The 26,943-nt window shown below is 40.2% G+C and overlaps 2 protein-coding genes across 7 annotated transcripts in view; one reads left to right on the top strand and one right to left on the bottom strand.

The window, feature by feature from the left end:
- Positions 1–26,943, top strand: part of LOC311257018 (storkhead-box protein 2-like) — a 142,413-nt gene that overhangs the window by 61,844 nt on the left and 53,626 nt on the right. Inside the window, exon 1 of one of the 3 annotated variants that reach the window (XM_084352460.1) lies at positions 21,185–21,299. The exons of the other annotated variants lie outside the window; for them this stretch is intronic. The gene's annotated coding sequence lies outside the window, so the exon portion shown is untranslated. Of the gene's footprint in view, positions 1–21,184; positions 21,300–26,943 lie in introns of those variants that run through there. 3 annotated transcript variants of the gene reach the window in all.
- LOC311257365 (uncharacterized protein) lies at positions 14,837–18,694 on the bottom strand. 4 transcript variants are annotated; one of them, XR_014622612.1, is made up of 4 exons: positions 18,603–18,694; positions 17,860–18,397; positions 15,044–15,231; positions 14,837–14,953 (listed from the first exon to the last, which is right to left on the bottom strand). XR_014622612.1 is itself a non-coding variant. In XM_084352963.1 (4 exons), the coding sequence occupies exons 1-4, from the start codon at positions 18,669–18,671 to the stop codon at positions 14,944–14,946; spliced, it is 450 nt and encodes a 149-aa protein (XP_084209089.1). In that variant the 5' UTR covers positions 18,672–18,694; the 3' UTR covers positions 14,837–14,943. The 4 variants fall into 4 exon arrangements, 3 of the variants coding, with proteins under 3 accessions (XP_084209089.1, XP_084209087.1, XP_084209088.1); XM_084352963.1 differs by having other exon boundaries at positions 18,215–18,397; XM_084352961.1 differs by having other exon boundaries at positions 14,837–15,231.

The following is a 26,943-nucleotide window of genomic DNA, read 5'->3' as shown; positions in this document are numbered from 1 at the left end:
TGGTCAGGTGGATTCCAGCTTCCTTCACATTTTTTTTTAAACATTTGTTTGAACAACTTATTGTTTCAAGCCTTTTAACCATTGAGATGTTCAACAATCTATAACTCCTTTAATACCTCCAACAAATAAGTTGTATCAGCCACAGACCAATTCTGTTTTGTGCCCTCCTCCTGGAAGCAGCATGCGTAGAAAGAATATATTTATATATATTACCACCCCTCTGGATCTAATTGAAAATTCATTCAAATCAGGCAGGATTGGACTAGTCTCTTCCAATAGATGCATTTTTATTCTAGTTGGGCAATTATTCTGATTATTAGTGCAATATTGAGGTCCATGGAAACAAAGCTACTGTCTGTATGGACGCCACATGAGCTAGCAGCAGCAGTTCAGTTCAGGTAGTTCAGGTAGCCATCATGCACAGGGAGAGGTAGGCAGTGTGTCCCAGGCATCTTTTTTTTCCTTTAGTATTTTCTTGTGGGGCATCCAGGCCTAAAATAAAGAGCACCTCTGTCAACATCAGGAGAAATTATTATGTTTTAATGAAATGTATTATTAATAGCTTATGAAATGCCAGGAGGTGGGGTAATTGTTTATACTGTTATCTAGCAACTAATATGATGCAATGTGTGAAGTTAATTGATCAGAGCAATGTCTGAAAAGAAGTAGGAGTGTAAAGAACATATTAGAAAACAACAAGTGACAGCTTCAGCTATGACAATACACAACTGCAGATCCAACCCAAGTTCTGCATGAAATTTGGTAAAAGTTCATACAACAAGTAATTCATGCATATGTTTCATTATTGTTTTCGAATGGTATATTATGGAGTCAGATCACTCTCCATATCAATGAATGCACACAGAAAAGTTCAGAAATGTGTTTTGGATAAATATATGACTCTCAAAACACGGCTGTTTGCAGTGGGTAAAAGCTTGGGCTCTGCTTTCACTGCTTCATCTGTCTCAATGTTACTGCCACTTCACACTTGGCACTGACAGCGTAGGCTTAATGTTAGAATTAGAATGCCTTTATTGTCATTGCACAGTGTACAACGAAATTTCAGTGCAGCTCCTCAGTGGTCATACAAATAAAACACCAGTGCACAGCAAATGACAGACAACTCAAACACACAATTAGGGCTGTAACGATTCATCGAGTTACTCGAGTTACTCGATTACAAAAATTGGTCGAGGCAAAAACTCTGCCTCGAAGCGTCGTTAAATTCCTGTGACGCGCAGAGATCTTGAATGTTCCACACGGACCCGCCGGAGAGCCTCTCCGTACTCTCCGGGCGCGGAGTGTCCGTCACTCCGTCGAGGGGAAACGGAGACTGCAAGGGCTGTGATTGGTCCTCTAAACTCACGTCCTCACGCTGGTTCTCCAGCAGCCCGGGGGGGGTTGCATTGCGTATCCGCCACCACGACGGAGAACTGCGAAGGCTCGAGATGACATGCCAGAGCAGAATCAGTTTGTGCGCGTTTAAAAAACGTAGATATGATATCTGCTTTACAGACAGTTGAGACCGACGGGACATGTTCTCTCTCTCTGTCTGTAAGTGTGTGTGCACGTGTGTTTGTTCACGTCGGTCCGGAGCTCCTCCCTTCGTAAAACAGAGCGGAGGAGAATTGTAGATGCGCGACGATGAAGAAATTATTAATTAAATGAACACGGTCCGGACCGGTTCATAGGAAAAGTGACCTTAAATGACTTCTGTTGTGATTTGGTGCTGTGTATAACATAAAATTATATATAACACAGCATGCGTCCACACACATAGGTTGCTAGGTTACCATAGCAAATGGCCTATCCCAGAGATTATATATTATTTGTTAGTAGGTGGTTAGAAGGTGCAATCCCTTTTTGTAATGTTGTATAAGACAACACTAAGGCAAAATGGCCGTTACTATTTAAGTTTGTATTGATTCATAGTGTTACATGTTATACATGTTTTACAGTAAGTTGAAACTGTATTGTTATTTAATTGTTTGCACTTGCACTAAATGAGTAAATTGCAATAAAGTTTTGGAGCCAAATGTTGGAGTTGTAAGAAATACCTCTTTTTTTTTAAAGAAATAAAAGCCAAATGGTTGATCATTTTACAGCCACATCATTTTCGTCATGCATTATTTGTTTTGGTTGTTTAAAAATGCAAAAAAATATATATATACGATTAATCGATTAATCGATCGATAAAGTGCTAGATTAATCGATTCCAAAAAGAATCGATAGCTACAGCCCTACACACAATGTAAATCAAGTAAGTATGTAAAAGTACCAAGTATAAAAACAAGTGTAAGAACAGTAATGAATATGTATCACTCATCTTGATTAAGAATAAAAACTCAGATATATTGCACAGGATATATAATAAATAAGGTTTTGGCAGAGTTTAGTTCTTCAATTGCAGGTGAGTAAAAACTATTGTGAAGTCTGGAGGTGCGTGTCTTAATAGACATGTAGTGCCTTTCAGAGGGCAGCAGAGTGATGAGGTGATTTCCTTGGTGAGATGAGTCCTGGATTTTGCTAGTGGCCCAGCGGAGACATTGGGAGCAACAGTGTGAAACAGCTGTGCCTACAGTGGTGAGCTAATAAGCAACTGCTGCCTTATGAGGGGACACGCCTCCTCAAATTCATAAGCAACAATGTTATCGTCCATCATGATGTTCCACTGTAGACATCGCCCAACCCTACGCCCAACTGTTTATAATGATATGGATGCTGTTATCCTGACCCACCATGCATCGTGGAAAGTGAAAGAAATCAGTTTTTTGCTCTAATTTACATCACATGATCACCATCAGTAAATACAGGACCTTGACTGGCTCGCACTGTTTTCTGGGGGTAAGTTCACTCAAGACTTGGTAGGGTGGGCTGACCGTCGCAGTGACTTTTCCTTGTTGAATCTGGTGAGTTTATTTGTCATATAAGTTGCCAAAGACAGTTACTACAACAACACAATAGTGGAAGGCGACCAAGACATATGCTGTTTTTCAGTGTGTTAAAGTGTCGGTAGTACAACAGCAACAAGCAAAAATGTGGGGGGTTTTTCCTCATATAAGTTGCCAAAGACACTACCAGTTACCACATTACTGTTGTTTGGTCTTGTAGCTTTGCTGTATGGGTTGAAGTATGGGACATTTCTCTTTTATTTGATGAGTGAAGGATATGTTTAGCTGTCAGACTGTGAATGCCATCATTCCATCACACCCCTGTCTCACGCTGCCGACTTACCTTCACACACAGAGGTCAATTTGCTTCTGTTACAGCTCTGTTAACTTATTAACTTGTTAACTGTCATACAGAAGGCGAGACAGAATACAGTACTGTATTCCCAGTGTATTTTTGTAGAAAGATAGGCTGGCAGTAGCAGCAATGCAGCACCAATATTGTCTGTGTGGACACATGTGCGAGTCTAGGGCTGCACCTACAGTAACAATACCCTTTTCGACTGACTCTGGCAAAGATCCCCAAGGAGAAATGCCACCACAGTAGCATATCAGAATAGAGAATGCAGGAAGGAAAAATTAAGGTTAAGATAATTTAAACCACACATTACACAAGATTATAATTAAGGCTCCAAATATTAGTATTGATATGGTGTTAATAAAGTTTTTATACAGACTTCTGTTTATCTGTTGACCAGCGAATTGACCTCAAAGTGAGCACAATAACACAGTGAAGCTTCTTGCTGATCAGGCAAAAGTAGGCCTCTTAACACACATTAATTAAGGGGAATTAATTAATTGTATTTTAAGTAAAACACTAGCAAAATCAGAATGCGTTCAGTGACCAAACTGTAAAATGTACAGAAACCACAAATGACTTTATAGTCAAACATTTATTTGCTAATCTAAAGACAAAGACCTGACAACAACAAAACAAACTAGACAATGGTGACAAGACATTACACAAATCGTTTTTCCACCAGCACTTTTGGTCGTGCCGAGTCAAACTGAGTTGTGTCGATTTGCTTTTCCATTACTGCGACCACAATGGACCTGATCAGGAGTAGGGCCAAGCTGCGCCTGACCTGCCTCCAAGCTCAACATGAGGCAGATAAACAACAAACGTGTTCTGTGCAGCAGCGTGTCTGAGAGGCCTTCTATCCTAACACTAACCCTGGAGGGTTTATTTCATCGAACAGACAGCAACTGACTCCAGAATATGATGTTGGCAGTTAGTTTTTCTGCAAACTGCAGATACATCCAAGGTTGACACTTGTACCAAACTTGTCATATTAGCCGCGAGTGTAGCTGCTACTAGCTTGGTAATTACACACTGACAAGCAGACACACACACACTCCCAAGCTACTATGCCCACCACGCTATGTGAGGACTTCACAGTCCTTAACAAAGCAAATAAAAAGATTGCTGACCTGAAGGAGGACATCCGTCGGCTCTCTGATGAATTGAAAAAGAAGGACTCACTCCTGTCCAGTTTCATGGAAGTGGCATCTGAGCAGTCCAAACAAATCATTTCCCTCAACGCAACCATCCGGGACACCGTTCACTGGGACCCTGCCACCAACCTTCGACTTTCCTCCTGCTCAACTCCTAACCATCAGGAGTCATGGGCCGAGGTGGTGGTCCGTGGTAGGTACAGTCGGACGGCCCGGTCTGCCTCGCCACCTCACCTGGACCTCTCCAATCGCTACACGGTACTGTCCGATGACGCCACGGCCCACCCAGGTGACCCAGCTGTCGGTCCGGCTGCTCCGACTCGCCCTCGTCTGGGCCCATCGCCGAGAACGACACCTGCCGACACTGTCAGTGCACCTCTGCGGGAGATCAGTGTTCAGGCAGCCTGCCACTCTGCCGTGAGGCTGGATAAACGGCCGTTGACCGAAGCAACAGCGTCTTCTCGCCGTAAAATGTTAAAGGACGCTGTACTCAGGCGGTCTGGATGTCTTCCTTGCGCTGAGTCGAGAGGGGATCCTCCTTCCGGGTTCAAGCCCGCCGGTCCCCCACCTGCCCAGGCTGCCCACCTCCAGCCGGAGACCACCAGCGTGCAAGCAGGTCGCGCTCTACCAGGCCATGGGAGTCCACAGCCGTCACCTCCCCGTCTTCGTCCCCTCTTCTCCCCGACCACACTGATAACCGGGGACTCCATCATCAGGAATATTCGCTTCTTCAATGCTGTCACTCACTATTTCCCTGGAGCCACTGTACCCGATATCCTGGAGAAGCTCTCGGGACTGTTGCTCTCACTCCCCTCCTCTATCAGCCGGGTGATAGTTCACGTAGGGACCAACGACTTGGCTCGTCAGCAGTCAGAACTGACCAAAAAGGATTTTAAGGATCTTTTATGCTTTTTAAGATCCTGTGGTAAGTCTGTTTTTGTTTCTGGCCCGATCCCCACAGCTGGCTCCAGTCTACCTGCAGTGCCCTCAACATTGGTTTTATTGACAATTTTAACCTGTTTTGGGAGCGTTCAACCTTCTTCAGGAGTGATGGACTCCATCCCAACACCTTGGGTAGCCGCATGCTTGCGGCTAATCTACAGTATGCTGTACAATCCGCTGCACGTGAATGACTGTTTACTTTTTCTTCTTCGTCCCCTCCCTCACCTGCCCTTCCTCTGTCAACAACACCAAACCATGTCCCACCTGATACCACTAGCTCCCCCTTATGGAAAGATCAAAATACAGCTTGTCCTGTTCCTGTCCACATCACTAACAGAGTTAAAGTGAAACACCACCACCACCACCACAGTAAACCAACTCATGGGGTGAATTTTATTAATCTTACACCCATATACACACACACAGTTGTCCGCCAATTCACCCCTGACCCTGAATATGGCACATTTAAATGTAAGATCTCTTTTAAATAAGACATTTTTAATTAATGACCTGATTTTAGATAATAATATTGACTGCATGTTTTTAACAGAAACATGGCTGAACACTGATGGACCCATAACACTCATTGAAGCCGCACCACCGAATTACAATTTTTCATTTACAAATAGAATAGAGAGAAAAGGTGGCGGCACGGCAGCCATCCATTCAGCATCACTTGGTTTTAAGGACATTACATTTGGACACTACACATCTTTTGAATATCACTTCTGTTTTCAGCAACCCTCCCATACTCTGTTTGACAGTTTACAGACCACCAAAACATTGCACTTCTTTTATTTCAAATTTTTCAGAACTTCTCACAATCATTCACACAAACTACGAGAGGGTCATTATCTCAGGTGATTTTAATATACACGTGGACAATCAATCAGACACTTTTACCTTGGAATTTTTAAACTTACTCAGTTTTACAAATTTTACTCAACACGTTACCCGGCCTACCCATAACAGAGGACACACTTTGGATCTTTTAATTACCCACGGCCTGTCTGTCAACATCTCATCAGTGATTGATGTAGGTCTGTCTGATCATTTTTGTGTCTTTTTTAATGTCTGTGATTTTATAAAACAGGATATCCCAGAGCGAACTGTCAGGAAACGCTATCTTACTAATGAAGTGACTGCAAATTTTATTAATCTTTTACATGACACTCCTGCAGACATTTTACCTGCCTCGTGTGATTTTATAGTAGATAGTTTTAACAGTAAAATGAGATCAATCCTTGACACAGTTGCTCCACTCACTTTGAAAAAGATCACTACCAAACCAACTCCTCCCTGGCGTAATGAAAACACTAGACAGCTAAAAAGAAACTGTAGAAGAGCAGAAAGAAGGTGGAGAAAAGACAAATTAACTGTGAACTACCACATTTTCCGTGAGCATTTGAACATTTATAATAAAGCAATTAAAGATGCAAGACAATCACATTTTTCAAAACTGATAGCTGACAACCGGAACAACCTCAAAATCCTATTCACAACCATTGACCATCTTACTAACCCTGTTTTTATGACGTCTAGCAGTGAGTCGTCCATTTCTAAATGTGAAGATTTTGCAGATCACTTCAGAAGTAAAATAGATGACATTAGATCACTTTTATCCAAAGACCAGAATCTCAATTTTATCACTACAGAACCTTTGTTTTTACATGAGGAAACACTTGAGAAGTTTGTCCTGGTTGATGCTGAGATGCTTGGCAAAGTGTCTTCCCAACTAAAACCAGCAACCTGCATTTTAGATCCCATTCCCACTTCCTTTATTAAAACATTTTATAGCTCTTTTAAGGATGAGTTACTTAACATTGTAAATTACTCTCTTCAGATGGGTGTTTTTCCTACAGCACTTAAGACTGCCACAGTGAAACCCCTTCTGAAGAGAAACAATTTAGATCCCTCCATACTTAATAATTACAGACCAGTATCCAATCTACCATTTTTAAGCAACATTTTAGAGAAACTTGTTTTTAATCAGTTAAATGATTTTATGATAACCCATGAAATCTATGAAATTTACCAATCAGGTTTTAGGACAAACCATAGCACTGAGACTGCACTAGTAAAAATTGTTAATGACCTCAGGTTAAATTTGGACAGGACAAAACCATCGATTTTAGTACTTCTTGATTTAAGTGCAGCCTTTGATACAGTGGACCATTCAATTCTTTTAGACAGACTTCGCAACCAGGTTGGAATCTCTGGTACTGTTTTAACTGGTTTAAATCTTATCTTACTGACAGAACATTTTTCGTGAGTATGGAGGGATACTCATCTAAGAGCTACAAAATTACCTGTGTTGTCCCGCAAGGCTCAATTTTAGGTCCAACACTTTTTAACCTATACATGCTGCCACTTGGGAACGTCATCAGGAAGCACGGCATCAACTTCCACAGTTATGCTGATGACACACAGCTGTATATCGCCGTGTCTCCTGATGACCCAGGGCCAATCGATGCCCTTTTTAACTGTATTTTAGATATCAAGTCCTGGATGGCAAAAAATTTTCTTCAGCTCAACCAGGACAAAACCGAGGTCTTATTTATTGGTTCTGAAGCTCAAAGACAGATGATTAATACAAAATTGAACGCCCTGGCATTAAAACCGGCTAACCAAGTAAAAAACCTTGGTGTCATTTTCGATTCAGACCTCAGTTTTAACCCACACATTAGAAACATAACTAAGACAGCTTTTTATCATCTCAAAAACATTGCCAGAGTGAGACCGTTCCTCTCCCAAGCCAGTACAGAGACACTAATGCATGCTTTTATCACCTGCCGCATTGATTATTGCAACGCTCTACTTTCTGGTCTCCCAAAAAAGAACTTAGCTCAGTTACAACTTCTCCAAAACTCTGCAGCACGAGTGTTGACTAAGACCAGAAAGAGAGCACACATCACACCAATTTTAAAGTCTCTGCACTGGCTACCTGTCTGCTTCAGGATTGATTTTAAGATCCTTTTATTAGTTTTTAAAGCTCTTAATGGCCTTGGCCCAACTTATTTATCAGATTTGCTTTTATCGTATGAACCCTCCAGGGCCCTCAGGTCCTCTGGTCACGGCCTTTTAACCATCCCAAAAGTGAGAACAAAAACTCACGGCGAGGCCGCCTTTCAATACCGTGGTCCACGTTTGTGGAACAGCCTACCAGAGGACCTGAGGGCACTGGATAATGTTGATACTTTTAAGAGCAACCTTAAGACCTACCTTTTTAGGCTGGCTTTTAGCTGAATTCTATTTATTTATTGTCTTTTATCCTGCTTAAACCTGGTTTTAGTCTATTTATCTATTCACTTTCTGTTCATTTATTTATTTTAATAATCTTGTTTTATCTTGTTTTACTTTATTTATGATTATTTATTTATTTATTATTAGACTTTTAAACCTCTTTTAGTTTTTTGTTTTTTTTTAAGTTAGTTTTAGAGTTTTATTATTTTATTTGTATTTTATTTATTTTACTGCCTCTAGTGTCTCCTCAGTGAAATACATCGATGATAGCGTTTCCTCAGTTCCTCAGTTCTGCAATACCTGTTGTTAATGCCCTGTTTCATTTATCACTATTTAGTTATTTATTCTTACTCACTTGTGTGTCACGTGTGTGTGTGTGTGTGTGTGTGTGTGTGCGTGTGTGCGTGGTGGGGTGGGATGGAGGGGGGGCTGTTGTTTTAATTGTTGCTGCTGCTGCTTTTAATTTCTGTAAAGCACTTTGAGTTACATTAACATGTATGAAAAGCGCTCTACAAATAAAGTTTGATTGATTGATTGATTGATTGATGTCCATTATTATTACTGTAATACCTCTTTATGTACTTTCATTCAAATCAAATCAAATCAAATCAAATTTTATTTGTATAGCCCAAATTCACAAATCACAGTTTGCCTCAGAGGGCTTTACAATCTGTACAGAGACGACACCCTCTGTCCTTCGACCCTCGATTCGAGTGGGGAAAAACTTGCCCCCAAAAAAAGGCCTTTTAACAGGGGAAAAAAAAATGCGGAAGAAACCTCAGGAAGAGCCACAGAGGAGGGATCCCTCTCCCAGGACGGACAGACGTGCAATAGATGTCGCATGTACAGAGCAGATGAACGAGATCACAATGTATACAATTATAATGGATGGTTGACAGGAATGAAAGTACATAAAGAGGTATTACAGCAATAATAATGAAATGCACATGTCAACCATCTATTATAATTGTATACATTGTGATTTGTTGATCTGCTCTGTACATGCGACATCTATTGCACGTCTGTCCGTCCTGGGAGAGGGATCCCTCCTCTGTGGCTCTTCCTGAGGTTTCTTCCGCATTTTTTTTCCCCTGTTAAAAGGGTTTTTTTGGGGGCAAGTTTTTCCTCACTCGAATCGAGAGTCGAAGGACAGAGGGTGTCGTCTCTGTACAGAATTTAAAGCCCTCTGAGGCCAACTGTGATTTGTGAATTTGGGCTATACAAATAAAATTTGATTTGATTTGTTTTGATGTCTGTGCATGAAAGATGTTTTTAAAAGTCAGTGTCTTCAGCTCTCATTACTTTTATAGCTTGCAACTGAATCTCTTTAGTTTCTCTCGTCCTGTTTTTTCTTTCAATCATCTGCTGTGTTTTACTGTTTCGTCTAGTGTTTAGTTACTAATGGAACTGGAATGCTGCTTCATAATACAAGCTTTTGAATGACTGAATAACGGGGCTGTTATTGTGAAGAAGTTATATGAAATGAAACGTGTTTGTAACTGAATTAGCGGAGCCACTTTGTTAGCGATGATTCTAAGATAGTACTGCAGGGATCGGGACAAGTGCATCATTGGTTTAAGACCAGTGTTGCCACAGTTTCCTTTAAAAAGTAACTTAGTTACTTTACTGATTACTTGTTTTTAAAAGTAACCAAGTTGGATAACAAGTTACTTTCGAGTCAACCGTGTTTAAGGGCAGCATTTCCTCTACAACATACCGCCCGACCAACTTCTTCAACTCTCCCCCACTTACTTGTTTTGCACCAAAGTCCAGCTTTTGTTGTTTGGGAGGTGGGGGACCTCCTGCAGAAGTCGAGGCCATGGCTTTGCTCGCAGCTCTCTGCTTAACACCACCTGGTGGGACTTGCTCTGTGAACTTAACTGTGCTGTGCTGCGACTCCAAATGTTTCTTCAAATTTGACGTCGTGTTTTTGAAGCTTGATAGTACTTTGTCGCCAGCACAGAGTGTACAACGAACCTTAATATTCTCATCTTTAGCTGACACGAACTCAAAAAAATGACTTGTCGCATACGTGACATCACTCCCCGAGACGCAAGAAGAAAGCAAAAATGTATATTTTTACTAAGGAAAATGACAAAACGCACGGTGACTTGAATAAGTAACTTTAATCTGATTACTGGTTGGGAAATATTAACGCGTTAGATTACTTGTTACTGAAAAAAGTGGTCAGATTAGAGCATCACTGTTTAAGACACACCTTCAATCAATTAGCCCAGTGGTTATGACAGTGACCATCATTCCTGTACTGATCCTGATCCACAGAGGATACTATATCTACTGCCCTCCACTCAGTCTTCATGTGCATGAGAATAAGAATAGCTACATCAGAATGCAGTTTGTTGATTTCAGCTCAGCATTCAACACAATCTTATGTACAAACTGATTCTGACTCAGACTCTGACTATGCAACTGGATATTGGACTTCCTCACAAACAGAACCCAACAGTTTGGATTGGCAGTCACACCTCCTCTACTTTAGTGTTCAACACCAGAACCCCCCAGGGCTGTGTGCTCAGCCCCCTCCTGTTCACACTGTACACCCATGACTGCACTCCCAGACATCAAGAGAACTACGTTGTTAAGTATACTGACGTCACCATGCTCAACGGTCACATTATAATGGAGAGTTTGTATTGGGAAGAAATCAACAATATTGCCGAGTTGAGCAGTGCAAAGGTTGGAATAATAAGGAGGACAAACACCTCTGTCTACATCAGTGAAGCTGAGGTGGAGCAGGTGAACAGTTTCAGGTTCCTGAGAATCAGCATGGATGCAACAAATTATCTTAAATTAAACAAAGATAAGACTGAAATATTCCTGTTCAGCTAACCATAAAGGGAGGTGCTCAGTGCCAACCTTGATTCTAGAGCACTAAAAAATTACACCCATTTCAAAAACCTTGACATAATCTCTAATGAGGATTTAAATTTCAGTACCCATAATAAAGCTGTCACAAAATCATTGTTCTGCTATTTAAAAAAAACACATCTAAAATAAACTTAGTGTCCAAGCAAGACTTAGAAATGATTACTCACATTTGTATCTCCTGTATTCAAAATTATGCTGCTAAAATGTAAACAAACACCAGGAACAAAGAACACAATACTCCAATTCTCAGATCCTTACACTAGCTTCCAGTTTAACACCAAATTGATTTCAAGGCCCAACCAGAGATACTAACAAGTCTTTGGTCACAAGTGCAATTCAAGTCTCAAGTCTCTTATTATTGTAATGTGCGTTCTATCGCCTGCTGCAGACCATCCAGGCTGCTTAGAACAGTGCATAGTCATATCCAAGGAATTCAAAGCACGTGCTGTGTTATCATCACTCCTTTATCTATTAGCATAGAGTATTATCAGCACTGATTAGTTGTTTGGTATATAATCACTATAAACAGGCTATTGCAATGCAATATGAAAAAATATACACAATGAAAGCTTTCCTTGAAAATTAATAACTGTATTTTGCTTTGCAAAATAAATACACAGCTACAATAGCTAAATGCAAAACTTTTTTATGGTTCTATAGTAAATAGCAAAGCAGCACTCTATGAGAACAAGTGTGGCAGCAAAAAAACCCTCATCTTTTCAAAATATTTTGCAAAAGCCAATCTAATAAATTGAACCTCCCTCAGCTACAAAGCTAGTAGCAAGCTAATGTTTACATTAGATAGCTGATGCTGAGCTAAACATGTTTGCTACCCGTCCGTAGGCGCTGAGGTTAACTTTCACATTACCAAGTGACTGACCTATCCAGGTGTGTTTTCAGGTACTTGGTCAAGTTTGATGTAGTCGATCCAGCATTCCTTTATATTAATTCTGCAAACGTTGCATTTGGCGATTCTTTTGTTTGTATCTTGTGTATAGTTCCTTTAAGCATAGCTTATGACAAATGGGAGAGCAGCAGCAGTTGTGCTCATCAGTATACTGCCGCGTGCAGCACGCACCAGATAAGTAAGAGTAAGCATGAGGGAAGCTGTGTCTCAATTCATCCAGGATATAGTCTCTGAATTGAGACAGCTGGAATGACGTTCAGCTTGTCAGACATTTTCTTAATGTTGATGCACCATAAAAAATTAATTATTGAGATTGTTCATGTTTCCCAAATCTCCAGTCTCTAGTCAAGTTTCAAGTTACTGAGGGTGCGACTTAAGTGCGACTCAAGTCCAAGTCGCAAACTCAAGTCCCCATTTCTGGGCCCTACTTATTGTCCAAGATTCTCTAAATGGTCTGGGCTGCAGATGTATTTGCTGAGTACAAGCCAAGCAGGGGCCAAATGTATAAAACAGTCTTTTCGTCAGATTTATAAAACCCCATATACGTCTGTTCCCACGTCTCTTTTCTTCATACAGTACATCTCAATCATCCTGAAATTGTATGCATTTGCACGAGCCATCTGATCACCCCCACAATTTGAATGAATGGCTTTAAACACACCCCAATTACCTGGTTTGCATGTAATTGCCATAATTTAGTTTAGTTTTGAGGAGAAATGTAAGACGCAAAGAAGCAGTTGAAGAAGAAGAAGCATCATTTTATCGACTATGAACTTGAAGTAATGATTGATTAAATTGACAGACGAAAACAAGTATTATTTGGAGGCTTAAGTTCTGGCATCAGCAACAAAATTAAGCCAGTGCAATTGCAGAAAGTGACAGAAGCGGTGAACGCTGTGAGTTCAGAACCACAGACTTTGGAGGAGTTTAAAAAGAAAGGTGGTCTGATTTCAAGCGAGTTGCCAAGAAGCATGTCTCTGCACAGTGTGTGTGAGCACCTGGGCGAGGACAGGGGAACCCCCGGTGCTCATCAGCATGGGCCAGAAAGTCAGTACTGTCCCTGAGAGCTCACTCTCGCCTAAATTGGAAATGTCATATACTAAGGCCAAAGCAGCTATTGTAATGGCAAAAATGGCACAGCCATTACACACAGCTACAACCATTATATAGTGCAGTTTAAATTACTTGATAGTGGGTCACACCTGAAGGTATTATTACTCCCAAATAATACCGGAAAATGATCTTCATATATGTAAAGATCGTCATCATTATAATGATCATAATGCATACTGACAAATACTTACAGAAGACAATTGAAACAAGGTTAACAACTTGTGCATTTTTTGAACTATAAATATAATCTTGCTCTAAAATGCTCTAAAATAAAACGTTGTTAAATTTCACACTTTTCTTATCCTTGATCACAGAAATCTGACTGAACAGTCTGCGTGCATGGTATGCATGGTGTTTAAGATGTGTCACCCTCTATGGATTTTTTAACATTAAATTCGAAAATCTGCATGGAAAGTTGCGTAAGTCCTTTTTTCGTGTGTACGCATGGTTTATACATTTGGCCCTCTCAGATCGCCAGGGGCCGGTCAGCTTGTGGAGCCCAGAGTTAAAACAAACATGGTGAAGCTGCTTTTAGCCATTATGTTGCTCATCACTGGAAACAGTAACCCTTTGAGCTCTGAATTCTCCCAAATGGAACCATTTTAAGAACCTAAGGCTGCTCTTTTTTCTACTGCTTTTAGCTAATCAGTTTTATGGTGCTTTTTTTAATTTTATGACATTGATTTTTAATTGGCCTGTACTATTATTAAACTTGACCATATTTTTATTTATCTATTTTGTTCAAAGTACTTTGAACCATTGTGATAAGTTACTATATATATATATATATATATATAAACTTGCAGTGTTTAATCTTGCCTTTTGTCTGTACAGTAGGGGACTGGGAATAAGAGTGCAGGCTCTGGGCATTCACCACTGAATCTGAACCACAAAGATGCCAGTCCAGGAGTCAGGCTAATGGCTCTCAGGATGTTAAGGGACATCTACAGATGGCCTGGTGGATTCTTCCGTGGTGTAACTATGGTGCCAGGGAAATGACAATTGGTAAAGCCTCGCAAATCAAGGGCTTCTGTGTAAAGAAGTTGATAGTTACAGCCTTTGTGAGAACCATACTCACTCTGGTCTAGAGTGCAAAAGAAGGTGTCATTATCCTAACAGCCCGGAATGACAGCTGGCAGTCAAACCTGTTGGCTCTGAATGATTTTTTTCAAGGCCAGCACTTGTTTTGAAAATAGTTTTTGTATTTACTTTTGTAACAGTTTTGTCAGCTGTTGGCTGTGAAATCAAAACAGATGGGGACGAAGAGAGGGAAGCAAGGTTAGATAACACAATACAGGTCTGTTACCTTGCCAATTTTTTATATACTTTATTGCCTGAATGTTGTTTGGAGAAGGACTCACCTTCCACATTTTGGCTCTTCAACTTGTCGACACATTTTGTGATGCCATTGTAAATGATTTGTTTAAAGCGTTTCCACAAACATACTCAACTCTTGCTGAAATACAAATACATGTACTGTTATGCCTGTATTTAAAAAAAATGGAGGGAGAGAATGGAGGAGGGCGACAAGAGTACCGACCTACACGGTAAAGTAGTGGAGGTAGGAGAGCCTGGTGTTTGCGGCTGGATGGAGGGAGAGAGCCTTGTGTTGCTGGCTGAATGAGGACGAGAGCCTGGTGTTGTGGCTGGATGGAGAACAGGAGCCTGGTTTTTCTGGATGGAGGAGGAGAGCCAGGTGTTGCTGGCCAGATGGTAAACAGGAGCTTGGTGTTGCTAGATGGAAGAGGAGAGCTTGGTGTTGCTGGTTGGAGGAGCAGAGTGTTTTTTTTTTTTGCACTATTCTGCTGCTACTTCTAGAACTTTTGAGGTTGTCAGAAAAGTTGGGATCCCCACATTCACCAAGTAATGGCAGGAGTAAGTACAAATGGCGTAAAAAGGACATTATTACCTAGTCCTGACAGTGATTAAGAAATTTATAAGAGCTCTGCCATTTGTATTGCACTAATAACCACATGTGTAATGAGTGTTGTCATGATTACAATTAAGTTATGATGATGTTATAAAAATGAAAAATAAAATTAAAAAGAGAAACAGTTAAAAAAAATCAATGAAGAGATTAATCAGACAAAAGTAATGTACAAGTTGAAGTGTGGTAGAAGTTGAGATGTCACAATGAGTTGACATCTCAACAGCAGTTGATCATTAAGTCATCGTGCTACCGGAAGCGGCTGCATGGCCTTATAAGGAAGTAAGCAGGGTCACCCTCTGAAGTAATAGATGGCCAGCTGAGAGAGTATAAAAAATGCAGCAACAGAAGAAGACATTTTTCCTCCGCTCTCCTACCCTGGATTAACCCACAAGACGGAGTATGTGAGCAGCCTATCCACCAGCCTAACCTATGAGATTTGCAGTTGGATCCAGGGATAACAGAGCACAAGGAGGACTAACAATTTTCCAACCAACTGTGTCTGTGTCAGGAGAGGTCAGGCTTGTATGAAGGATATTTCATGCTGTCAAAAAACTTCACAGGTGTGTAGTTGAGATCAAAATGAAGGTTGAGTTTGAAGATGGGTGTGGTCTGACCCATGTGTACTGAGTACCAGTGTTGTGCTAGTTACTGAAAAATAGTAACTAGTTACAGTTACTAGTTACTTTGTAAAAAAGTAACTCAGTTAGTAACTCAGTTACTTAAACCAAAAAGTAATGCGTTACTGAGAAAGTTACTTTTTAGTTACTTTAAAAAGTTTTTCCAATGCTCCCATTAAAGGGGAACTCTTTAATTTTTTTGACACCTGGACCTTATTTATAGGTGTAATTATGCTCATATACTCACACAGACAATTGTAGTGCAGCTCGGAGTCCTTCGGACGTTATTTAGATCCAACCGATCATGACCGCGGCGCACGAGGGCCACGGCAATGGAGCTTCTACATAGGAATTATCTGCCGCGAAACTCGCTCATTTCACCTACATTTTGTCATGAATGGCCAGTGTTATCATCATGTCAGCTCAGCTACCTTGTTGTCGTCAACCCTGTTTCTCCTTTATTTCTCCTGCGTAATAGCTTCAGTCTGTGGTCTGTATTCTACACAAGCCATTACTATAAAGTACAGATATCCAAATTCGCCAAGTTATTTACTTATAAAGCAAACAAATTCATGGAAAATAGACCCTTTATGCATGTATAGACTACTTACTCAATCGAAAGTTGGCCGCTCGGTCCTGCTGGCTTTGGCTGGGTCTTCCAATTTACTTTCGGGACATGGAAAAAAGTCTCTACCACAGCCCGGTTTATCATTGCCGAGAAATCCTTTCCATGAATTTGTTTGCTTTATAAGTAAATAACTTGGCGAATTTGGATATCTGTCCTTTATAGTAATGGCTTGTGTAGAATACAGACCACAGACTGAAGCTATTAGGCAGGAGAAATAAAGGAGGAACAGGGTTGACGACAACAAGGTAGCTGAGCTGACATGATGACACTGGCCATTCATGACAAAATGTAGGTGAAATGAGCGAGTTTCGCGGCAGATAATTCCTATGTAGAAGCTCCATTGCCGTGGCCCCCGTGCGCTGCGGTCATGATCGATTGGATCTAACTAACGTCCGAAGGACTCCGAGCTGCACTACAATTGTCTGTGTGAGTATATGAGCATAATTACACCTATAAATAAGGTCCAGGTGTCAAAAAACCAGAGTTCCCCTTTAAGTAAAGGTTGATTGATTGAATTCCCCTCTAGCCGTCATTTCAGTTCTGTACTGATGCTGAATAATACAAACTGTTGATTAAAACAACCGTTTCAATTAATTTGCATCCACATCACTGAATCTAATCAGCCAAGCAATATGATCCGTTGTGCACCAACACAAACCTTGACACAAACACCAAGTATTTTTTCAATGCCTAATTTATTTCAGTCAGGCCATAAAATCTGCCATAGGCTATAAACTGCAAGCCTATCTTTCTTATTTATTATTCAAAAACAAACCTCCAAAAAAATTAAAGTGGCTTAAAAGCAAATACAGACATTCTGATATAAATAACTGGAAACGACATTCTGATATAAACAATCTGAATTATTATTCAGAATCAAGTCAAATTAATGTGCTTTCACTCAGCACCTAAGAACTTCTGTCTAAGACAATGAAATATGAAAATGATGCATAACACCACCAGCTGCTCAAAATCAAACCTGAACAATGGTCAACATATCCATGAAATAGGTGAGAGACCTATTGGCTAGTTAAATGTCCACCAGAGCAATCTGCTGGCACATCCAGAATGTCAGTTATAGAGTTTCATACCAGCATTTTATGCCAACTAACAGAGTGAGCTGATAGATCATTATTCAAAAAGTGCAAAGGATAAGCTCACTTATTTAAAATAAAAAGAGTGCTTACTTGCAGAGATCTGAATGATTGTTTGAGTGGAGAGTTAGCGCTGAAACCAGTAGTTATACCTCCTGAGAAGCAGCTTCTCAAACCTTTTGTCTTTGAGCTTGTTCCTCTTGGGACACAGTACCAGACTTCCCAAACTGAACAGCCTCTCAACAGGGGCGCTGGACGGAGTAGCAGCATTTTTCTTCAGAGAGACTTCCTTTATTGTGGGAAATTGTTGGAGTACATCCATCTCTGTTTCGGCTGTTCTCAAGTAGGATATTATCTCAGATTCGACAGAACTGAAGGTGCTATCATCCTCCTCAAAGTTAAAAAAGTCCTGTGCTTTGGAGGTGCTTGGTGTTAGTGTTGTTGGTACCTCTGGTTGCTGCACAGGGCCAGGCTGAGGGGTAACCTTGTGACACTCTGCTGCCAGGTATCCCTTCACCATCTCCTTCTTCTCCTGGTCTTTACACCATCGCAGTTTGAACATGGGAAGCAAGGCAGCCGCGACCATAGCATCTTCGCTTTCCAAGACGGAGGCAAATCGGGTTTTGATAGCCTGCAAACACACAGTGACATAGGTATTAGCATAAGTAAAATATTCCCTTTTGAGTAAAATCAAAGATACTTAATCATAAGAAACATCATCTTTATGAATGGAGACTTGTGGGTATTACCAATATGACTACCAGTGCCATGTCTTACATAAAATGTCTTTGGTAAAATATACATACATTTCCATGTGTTGATGGAATGTTTCTTACCTGAACTATGGCATCAGGTAGGCCCATTGCCGCAGTCAGACCTTCCTTCTTCTCCAGTGTCTTGGCCATCAACACTTCAAGGGTCGATCCTTTCTTGCGTGTGTGATTGCAGTGGAGACAGAAGTGTGGCACGGTAAACAATGACGGTTGCCCTAGCAACACGTATGTTTTCGCTTGCATGCAAGTTCCATTTTATAATTATTATTATTACCTGTGCAGGGCACCATGCTGATGATCTGCCTGAAAGCAGGGTCCTCCACTGTGGAGATGGGCAGCATGTTTTCCACTACATACCTGAGAGGAAAAAATCTTTTATTTGTTTTTATCTGTAAAATTTTACCATTGGACTCTTGGAATAATAGCCCGATAGTGCTAAAAGAGAATTAAACATACCGTGCTATTGTTTTAACCAGTTGTGCCTGGCTATAAGTCCGTCTGTCGAACTCCAACCGCTGCTGCTTGGGTGGAGTGGGTGTGTGCTCGCTGTGACTCTCGGTCTCGAATGCTGCGTAAGCTAACGTTAGCTTAGCTACTAACTTGGTCGAAGCATGCCGCTTCTCTAGGTGCTTCAGTAAATTGCTGTTGCTGTTTTTCGCCGTAGAAAGGATTTTTGACCCGGGACACAGTTTACATGTTACCGAAATGTTGGTTTTCCCTTTGCTCTCGAGTTGAAAATAATGTGAGTATCTCCACAAGGAGAAACTTGTCTTCCCCTTCCCCATGCTCTGCCCTGACCCTGTCCAGTCCTCTTCATGGAGCGTGTTTGATCACGTGTGGGACGCTAGAGGGCGCCAAGCGCTTTGTTTTTTACAGTGTCTTTCTTTCAATTCAATGAAACTTTATTGATCGCTAAAATGTTATGGGAACTGTGTGCCGTTGTAAAACCTCACCAAAAGGAACGGCTTTAACGCAGCCTTTGGTAACGGAAACGGAGTTACCGAATTTTAAAAAACAACGCGCTACATTATTAGTTACTGAATAAAGTAACAACGTTACGTAACGGCGTTACTAATAACGCGTTACTTCCCAACACTGCTGAGTACTGATGTAATAATTTAGTAATGACTATTGAGTAGTTATGGGTGGGAACAAGAACATGGGTGTTGCAAGCATAGATGTATTATTATAGATCCATGGTTGCAAGATGATCTCTTTTTTTTTCTATTTGAGAAATGGCGACCTTAATCAAAAAACAGTCGGCTTTCCTGCCAGTGATTCTTGTCATTGAAATTCAGTGAACTTAAAACACAAGTGAATGGTTTGGCACACAGTTCACTGAGGCTCCTGAAAAAAGTGCCAGCTTTTGTGTTTACTGAAATTGACTTTGAATTGCAAATAGATTCTGATTCAAATCGTAATCCCAGAGTCAGAACCAAATAGAATCAATCAGTTTCCTTAGGAACTTAAAAACGTGCTTCAAGGGTGGTAACAAGGTGACAAATGGCCAGACATTTCCTGTGTCTGACCTATAAAGCTTGGAATTTAAATGTGATAAAACAATTAACTTTTTTTTTTTCTCCACTTTGTTTATTGGTTCACAATTGAAAAATAAACATTGTGCATACAAAAGTACTTGGGGAAAAAAAAGTACCTTTTAAATGCAATAAGATTATTCTTTTGTGCTTAGTCACTGACACACCTAATAAATTGGCTAATATACATACTAAGAAAGTAATCATAGGGCCAGATGAGGTCGTTAAAGGACCACATTTGGTCCACAGGGGTCCAGTTGAATAGGCCTGCACTAAGGTGTAGCTCTACTGTACTCTACTACATTTACACTACAATCAGTATACAACTGTCCTATATACTAAATGATATACTTGTAGTATGATCATTGTGTAATAACATCTGAATCATCAATGTGTAACTGTACAGTGAGCATTTTGTGGTAATAATTATAATACACAGAACTACTTTGACTACCTTAAAATGATAATTCTGTAACTGCTCTGTTATATAAGCATTGTTTCATAGTAATAATTCTGGAATGTTCTGTTGGCTGTGTGTGTGTGTGTGTGTGTGTAAATGTGTGTTTGTTTGTGTATTTGTCCTACATCCAGCCTTAATGTTCTAACTGGGTCACACTAGAACCCAGCTGCAGTACTGCAACACCAGCAAGAGAGCATGTGCAGACACACATGCAGGGACACAGTGAAGAATGCATAGCAGAATAGAGACATGCTACAGAGATATTAAAAAGGAAAAGACTGTGGAAACTCTGTGTTTGTATGAGTGTGTGTGTGAATGTATGAGTGATAGCAACGAAGAGCAACTGGGGATGCGTTGTCATGACAACCTTTTGGCAGCCCGCCCACAAGTTTGTATGTCTGTGGGCATTACACAGTGAGGGAGGGGAAAAAACATGGGTGCAGAGTGAGGCAGTGTGTGATTGGTCACACCCCCTTGTCTTTGTGTGGTGCAAGGGATTGTGGGTATCTGTGGCTTGACTGAATGCTCATTTGTGTGTGAGTGAGGGGGGGCTGAGTGTGTGTGTGTGTGTGTGTGTGTGTGTGTGTGTGTTGAGTAAGGGGGGGGGGGGGGGGGTGTAAGAGCAGAGATGTGTGTGAGAAAGAAGAGGATGAACTAGTGTGTGAGAGAGAGGGAGCGAGGGAGCTTTGCTACCATCAAAAGCTGTCCTGGGCTTTTCCACTGGATTCTTTTTTTTATCGCTAAAGTGGATTACTACCAACAAAGGTATGAGTCTGCTTGTCACACTGTCTGTCTGTCCTCTGTTGGCTTCACTCTTTCATTAGATAGCCTGTTAGCAGCAGTTGCTAGTTAGCATTAGCAACATAGGGTCACATCTCTACTGAGAGAGCTACAGGGACAGAGAAGGAGACAAGTGGAAGCAGGATAGATGCAGACATAATGTAAAAGGGAGTGAAAGTGGAGGTTTATAAAAGCAAAAGATATTGAACGAGATAGAAATGGAGGGTGAGAGAGCGGCTGAGAGAAGGAGGGAGTGCATGACAAAAGGAGGGGGTGTGGTTTAGTGCTTTGGACAAAGGAGGCTGGCTGATTGTTTACTACCACTGCAGTGAGAGAGACATGGATGATCAATGTTTCATCATTCTCCCGCTTACTCTCACTTTCATATTCTCTCTCCCTCTTTGTATTCACTCACCACTCTGCTTCAAACAGCTGCTCCTCTCTTTTGTCCTTCCTCTGCCTGCCAGTTTTTTTCTCCTGGTCTCTCTCTCACAGTGGTTCTCAAAGTGCGGCCCATGGGCCAATGGTGGCCTTCAGTAACATTCCGTGCAGTCCCTGACGTGTCATGAAATACATGTATTATATTTAATCTTTCCATTTCAGTAATTTCATTCTCAATAGCCTACATTTTATAACCTACTGGGCTACTGCATCAAATCTACCAGGTGAGGAATGACAAAATGGCTCTTAGTCTTACTTTATCAGACCTTGGGGGACTTGCACAGAATTTGCACAGAATTTCTAATGTTAAGTACCATTATGAGGCCAATAACAATTCCTAAAACAAGTTCATGGGTTTTCCTTTGTGGCCCTTAAGCATATATTGCTCCCTAAATTGGCACATAGTTATCAAAACTTTGAGAACCCCTGCTGTATCCCTGTATATAATTTCTGTACATCCTATCCTAAATCACTCACTCAATGTAGTAGTTACTTTACTCACTCGTTACTCTATAATCAATATAATATAATGATCATGAGCCTTCGGCATCATTAACTGAGGGAATACTTGTTGATCCATAATGGTACAAACAAAGCCATTTGTATTTAGAGTAGCGCCTCTGTATGTATAGTGTTGCGATTCTTTTTCGCAACAGGAACATCTATCAGTGATGCAGAACATCTGAGCAAGAATAAGAATAAGCTATTGTTTTATTTTATTTGGAAGGTTCTTTTTGATCTTGCTGAACCACTGAATGTGTTTGTAGTGTCCCCTGGCCATTTTCCCATGCTGACTATGAAAGAAGCATTCTATAAAATTGCAGAACATACATTAAAAGTTCACCATACTATTAATCAGTAGCCTATGAGATTTAGTTGCATATAAAATGTGTAATTGATAGTGGTAGAGCTGTACTGTGCAGTTGTCACGTTAGAAATAGACGGTGGGCAGTGAGAGTGTTAAAATAAATAAAGGCTTTTAACTTACAAAATTACGCAATTAGTAACTGCCTGCTGCTGGCACTGCTGCCTTATTTTTAGTACCAATGTTGCTTTTTGCTGTAATTTTTTTTTCATATTCTTCCAGGGTGTAATCATTATGTGCTTTAATGGCATTTTGCATGTAATGCATTGAAATGCTTGTGGAATAATTGTATAAAACGGCTACCTTTGCTTGTGATAATCTATCTACGTGGTTCAGGCACAGATGTTCACGGACAAGGCAACGTTTAAAGTTTTATTCACCTTATGTTTAGTCACGTTTGCCAACTTCCTTCCTCATTCTCTGTCTCCTGGAAGTAGCAATAGGCGACCAAATGAAATGCGCCATTACCTTGAGTAAATTTATGGATTGACAATGTGTCAGAAATGTGTTAGAAATATCCAGTATAATGTAAGTACACAACTCAACAAAACATTCAACATATGTCTAGTCTTTTTTAGACATTTTAATCCATAAATGTTACATATCTTCAAATGCAGCCATGAAACTTTCTGTTGAACTAGTGCCAGTAGCAGTAGGGGTGGTTGGTGTTCATGAATGCAGGTTTTTTTGTTTGTTTGTATGGTTTTTTTGTAGCTTGGATGTTATTTCACAAAGTTAAATAGACATTCCACAGATTTTACTCAGCATGATGGACTCATTTGACTTTAGCACTACTCATCTTCTGTCTTTTCTCACTAAAGAGGAAATCTATCTGGAACCATCTCCCATGTGAGATGCTCTGTTAACTGTAGACCACAGCAGGGCATAATGAGTCCCAAATGTTTGATGTATATTATTTGATATAAGCAAAACATGCAAAATGAAAGTATTGGGATGCACCTTAATAATTATTATTGGCTGCAACAGTGAGGTTGGTATTGGCAAGATATGGTCTTGGAGACCAATGGCACTGTCTTGGGTTAAACAGTGGGGGGACAAAAATGTAGGTAATGTTTATTGACATCCTCTTGTGAGGAAACTGCATGCTCCTTCTGAGTTTGGACTTCTGTTTTGATAGTTATAGTCATAATTACCTTTGGGTGCAGGGAAGGTTACAGTTTTCCAGCGAGTTACGCTTTGTTCCACAAGCAAAATAAAATCAAAAATGAAAACAAAACAATCCATGACCAATCATCTGATCCACTGATTAAGGGGATTGCCTATGTTACCTTGCTGCTCTGAACAGTAGCTGGTAGACCTCTGGTTTTACGCTATCAAAATTTACTTCAGCCTGGCTTGTAGCAGGTAACTCATGTTCACTTTCAGCTGTTTTGGAAGTCGTGTTAAGTTTCTGCTGGTGAAAACCCAACGTTTCCCAATTGTGCTGCTTCATAATAAAAGCATGAAATTACTTCCTAATGGGGGACTTTCATTGTGAGGGATTTATAGAAAATGTGATTAATACTAATTCTTCAACAATACTTTGTTATTTATTTTAATTTATTTAACCTTATCTCAAAATATTTCGATTGAGATTCAGAATCTCTTTTACAAGGGAGACCTTGCCAAAACAGCAGCACAAAAAGTTTCACATAAAGGAACCAACAACAACTTATCAAAAAACAATATAAAAACTTTCACATAAAAGAAACAAGCGATTGACTTCAAACAATCAGCAAATTACATCAAGACAATGTATTTACTTGTACTCAGTAACAGTACATGTCCATTCAGTGCTCAAATAGCCCTTAATCCTGTTCTTATAATCACTGCAGAGAGAATTAGTTTTTACAGATGCTTCTTTGACAACTCCCCAACACAAGGTATCATTAGTTAAAAACCTTCAAGTCTTCTTGTAATGGAAATACACATTCCTGCTGCACTGGAAGTCAAACTGAGTCAAGCTGAGCCAGCACATTTGTCTGGAGGAGCCCCACGACTTTTCACATTCTGGACCAACTCCACTGTGAAGAATGTGTGGAATTGGTCATGACATTTTACCTTTTTTATCACTATTTCATTGATCAATAATGTACTCAATACCCAGAATTACATTTACAGTATTTTTATTTCTTATTTTAAAGGGCATATTATGGCTTAGCATATATTTAATTTAGCCCCCCTCCCATGTATTTTGGCATTTTTAGGATATTTCATATTTTCTGAGTCCTTTCCTGGCAATGTTGATGATCCACACTGTTTGAGTACAATATGATTCAAAAAATATTTGGCAAAGTCACAAGATTTAAGATGTTATTTTGGAGTTATGGTAAAGGCTGTAATAAAGTCTGGGAGTCATGCATCATCCTCCAAGCTTGGCTATCTCGTCGCATGGCTCTTTTAAGAATAAAGTGCGTATTGTGTGAGTGGTCGAGCGAGAGAAAGTGAGAGAGCTATGGTGCTCAGAGCAGACTAGTGTTACTGGTGTACTGGTTACTTAACTCTCAACTCAGCTGAACTTTATTTATATAGCACTTTACACAACCCAGATGATCCAAAGAGCTTTGCAGGACACAAAAGAGCCCAACACAGGTTTAGGTCTTCATATTAGAAATAATATGCTGGTAATGTGATGAAAGAAAATGAATGTAGGACTGCAGTGTTTTCAAAGTGCATGGACAGATCGTTTACAGATGAAATAACAGTAGCTCTGATGTTAAGTATTTTGTCCCTGAAGAAGTTTAGGAAATCCTCACATTTAGAGACAGATGTTTCTAAACAGGAGAAAGGAGGAGGTGACAGAATTTAAAACGCTAAATAGAGCCCTGGGTTTTTTGGCATAATATCAGAGAAGTATTGAGCCCTGGCATTTTTGACAGCCTGCTGGTACTGGACCAAGAGATCCTTCATAATTTAAAATGAGATCTGCAATTTATACCGCTTCCACTTTCGCTTTGCCCTTCTGCAAGCTCTTCTTAATTCACTATTATCACTGTTATAAAGCCATGAAGAGGCCAGTGGTTTACGTTTTTTTGTTTTGAATGGTGCAACACAGTCGAGGGAGGCTGAAACTGTATTTTTAAATAGAGAGACACGTTCCTCTGTGCTGGTATTTGATGGTGCATCCTCCATGTTGATAATGATGGGGGCTTCACTGTAGGCTTCTGCAAACCATGTGGCTGTGGAAGAATTTATAATGTAGGAGTGGAGAGGAGCCGAGCGTGGAACAATATTGCACTGTCATCAGATATAACCCTAACCCTAATAGGGGGGAATTCAAATGTGAATGCTGAAATCTCAGAGAATTAGAATATTGTCGAATTTCGGGGCAATGTGAGAAAGAAGATCAGACAATTCACTGATAAATGAATGAGAGATTAAAAAGGACCTCTTGAAACAGTGGAACACTTGAGGGAACTATTGTGAATTACAGCAACCCCAGTACCTCATGTATGTAGCCTGGGTTAATGAAAGTGAGAGTAACCTGAGGGAGTGGCTTCAATGAGAAGGACAAGGTCACCTGGAGTAAGCCATGATTCAGTGATAAAGAAACAAAATAAGTATTAGATCTTGACAGATAAATGATATGTTTGACAGTGATCTCACATTTAACAGACCAAATTTCGAGGAAAGGAGAGGTGAGGATGGAATCAAAGCATGTGCAATGGTAATAAGCTTGTCATAATTTATGCCAATTTATATTCATCAGAAAAAAGCCCAAGTCAAGAGGACATCCACTCATTTCTTAACAGCATTAATTTACTGCAACTTAGTAAGGAACAAATCAACACACTTGAATCACCAATAACAGAGATTGAACTCTCCACTGCCCTCGAGCTCTTGCCCAACAATAAAGCACCAGGTCTTGATGGCTTCCCTGCTGAGTTCTATACACACTTCTGGTTGATTTTAGTTCCAATACTCAACAGACCTTTAACTAAAATAAAACAAAATTCAAGAATGTCAGCAAACATGAAGACAGCCACAGTTTCACTGCATCTAAAACTCAACAAAGAACCGACACTACCATCTAGTTACTCACAGAATAGAAAAATAATTTCATCCATAATCCACCCAGACCAAACCGGCTTTATCAAAGGTAGACATTCATTCAGTAACTCATGCAGACTTTTACAGACATTTAATGGCTTATTCATCACTACAACAAACAGGAACCATCATCGTGTCATTAGATGCAGAAGAATCAGAATCAGAATTCCTTTATTTGTCCCGCAAATGGGGAAATTTCTTTGTCACAGCAGGCAAAGGACAGTAATTACAATAAACAATAATAAAAAAGTAAAAAAATAAACAATATAATAA

This window comes from Pagrus pagrus (assembly GCF_965226575.1).
Source record: "Pagrus pagrus genome assembly, chromosome: 5".
Lineage (NCBI taxonomy): Eukaryota > Metazoa > Chordata > Actinopteri > Spariformes > Sparidae > Pagrus > Pagrus pagrus.
This window is presented reverse-complemented; position numbering and strand designations above follow the sequence as displayed.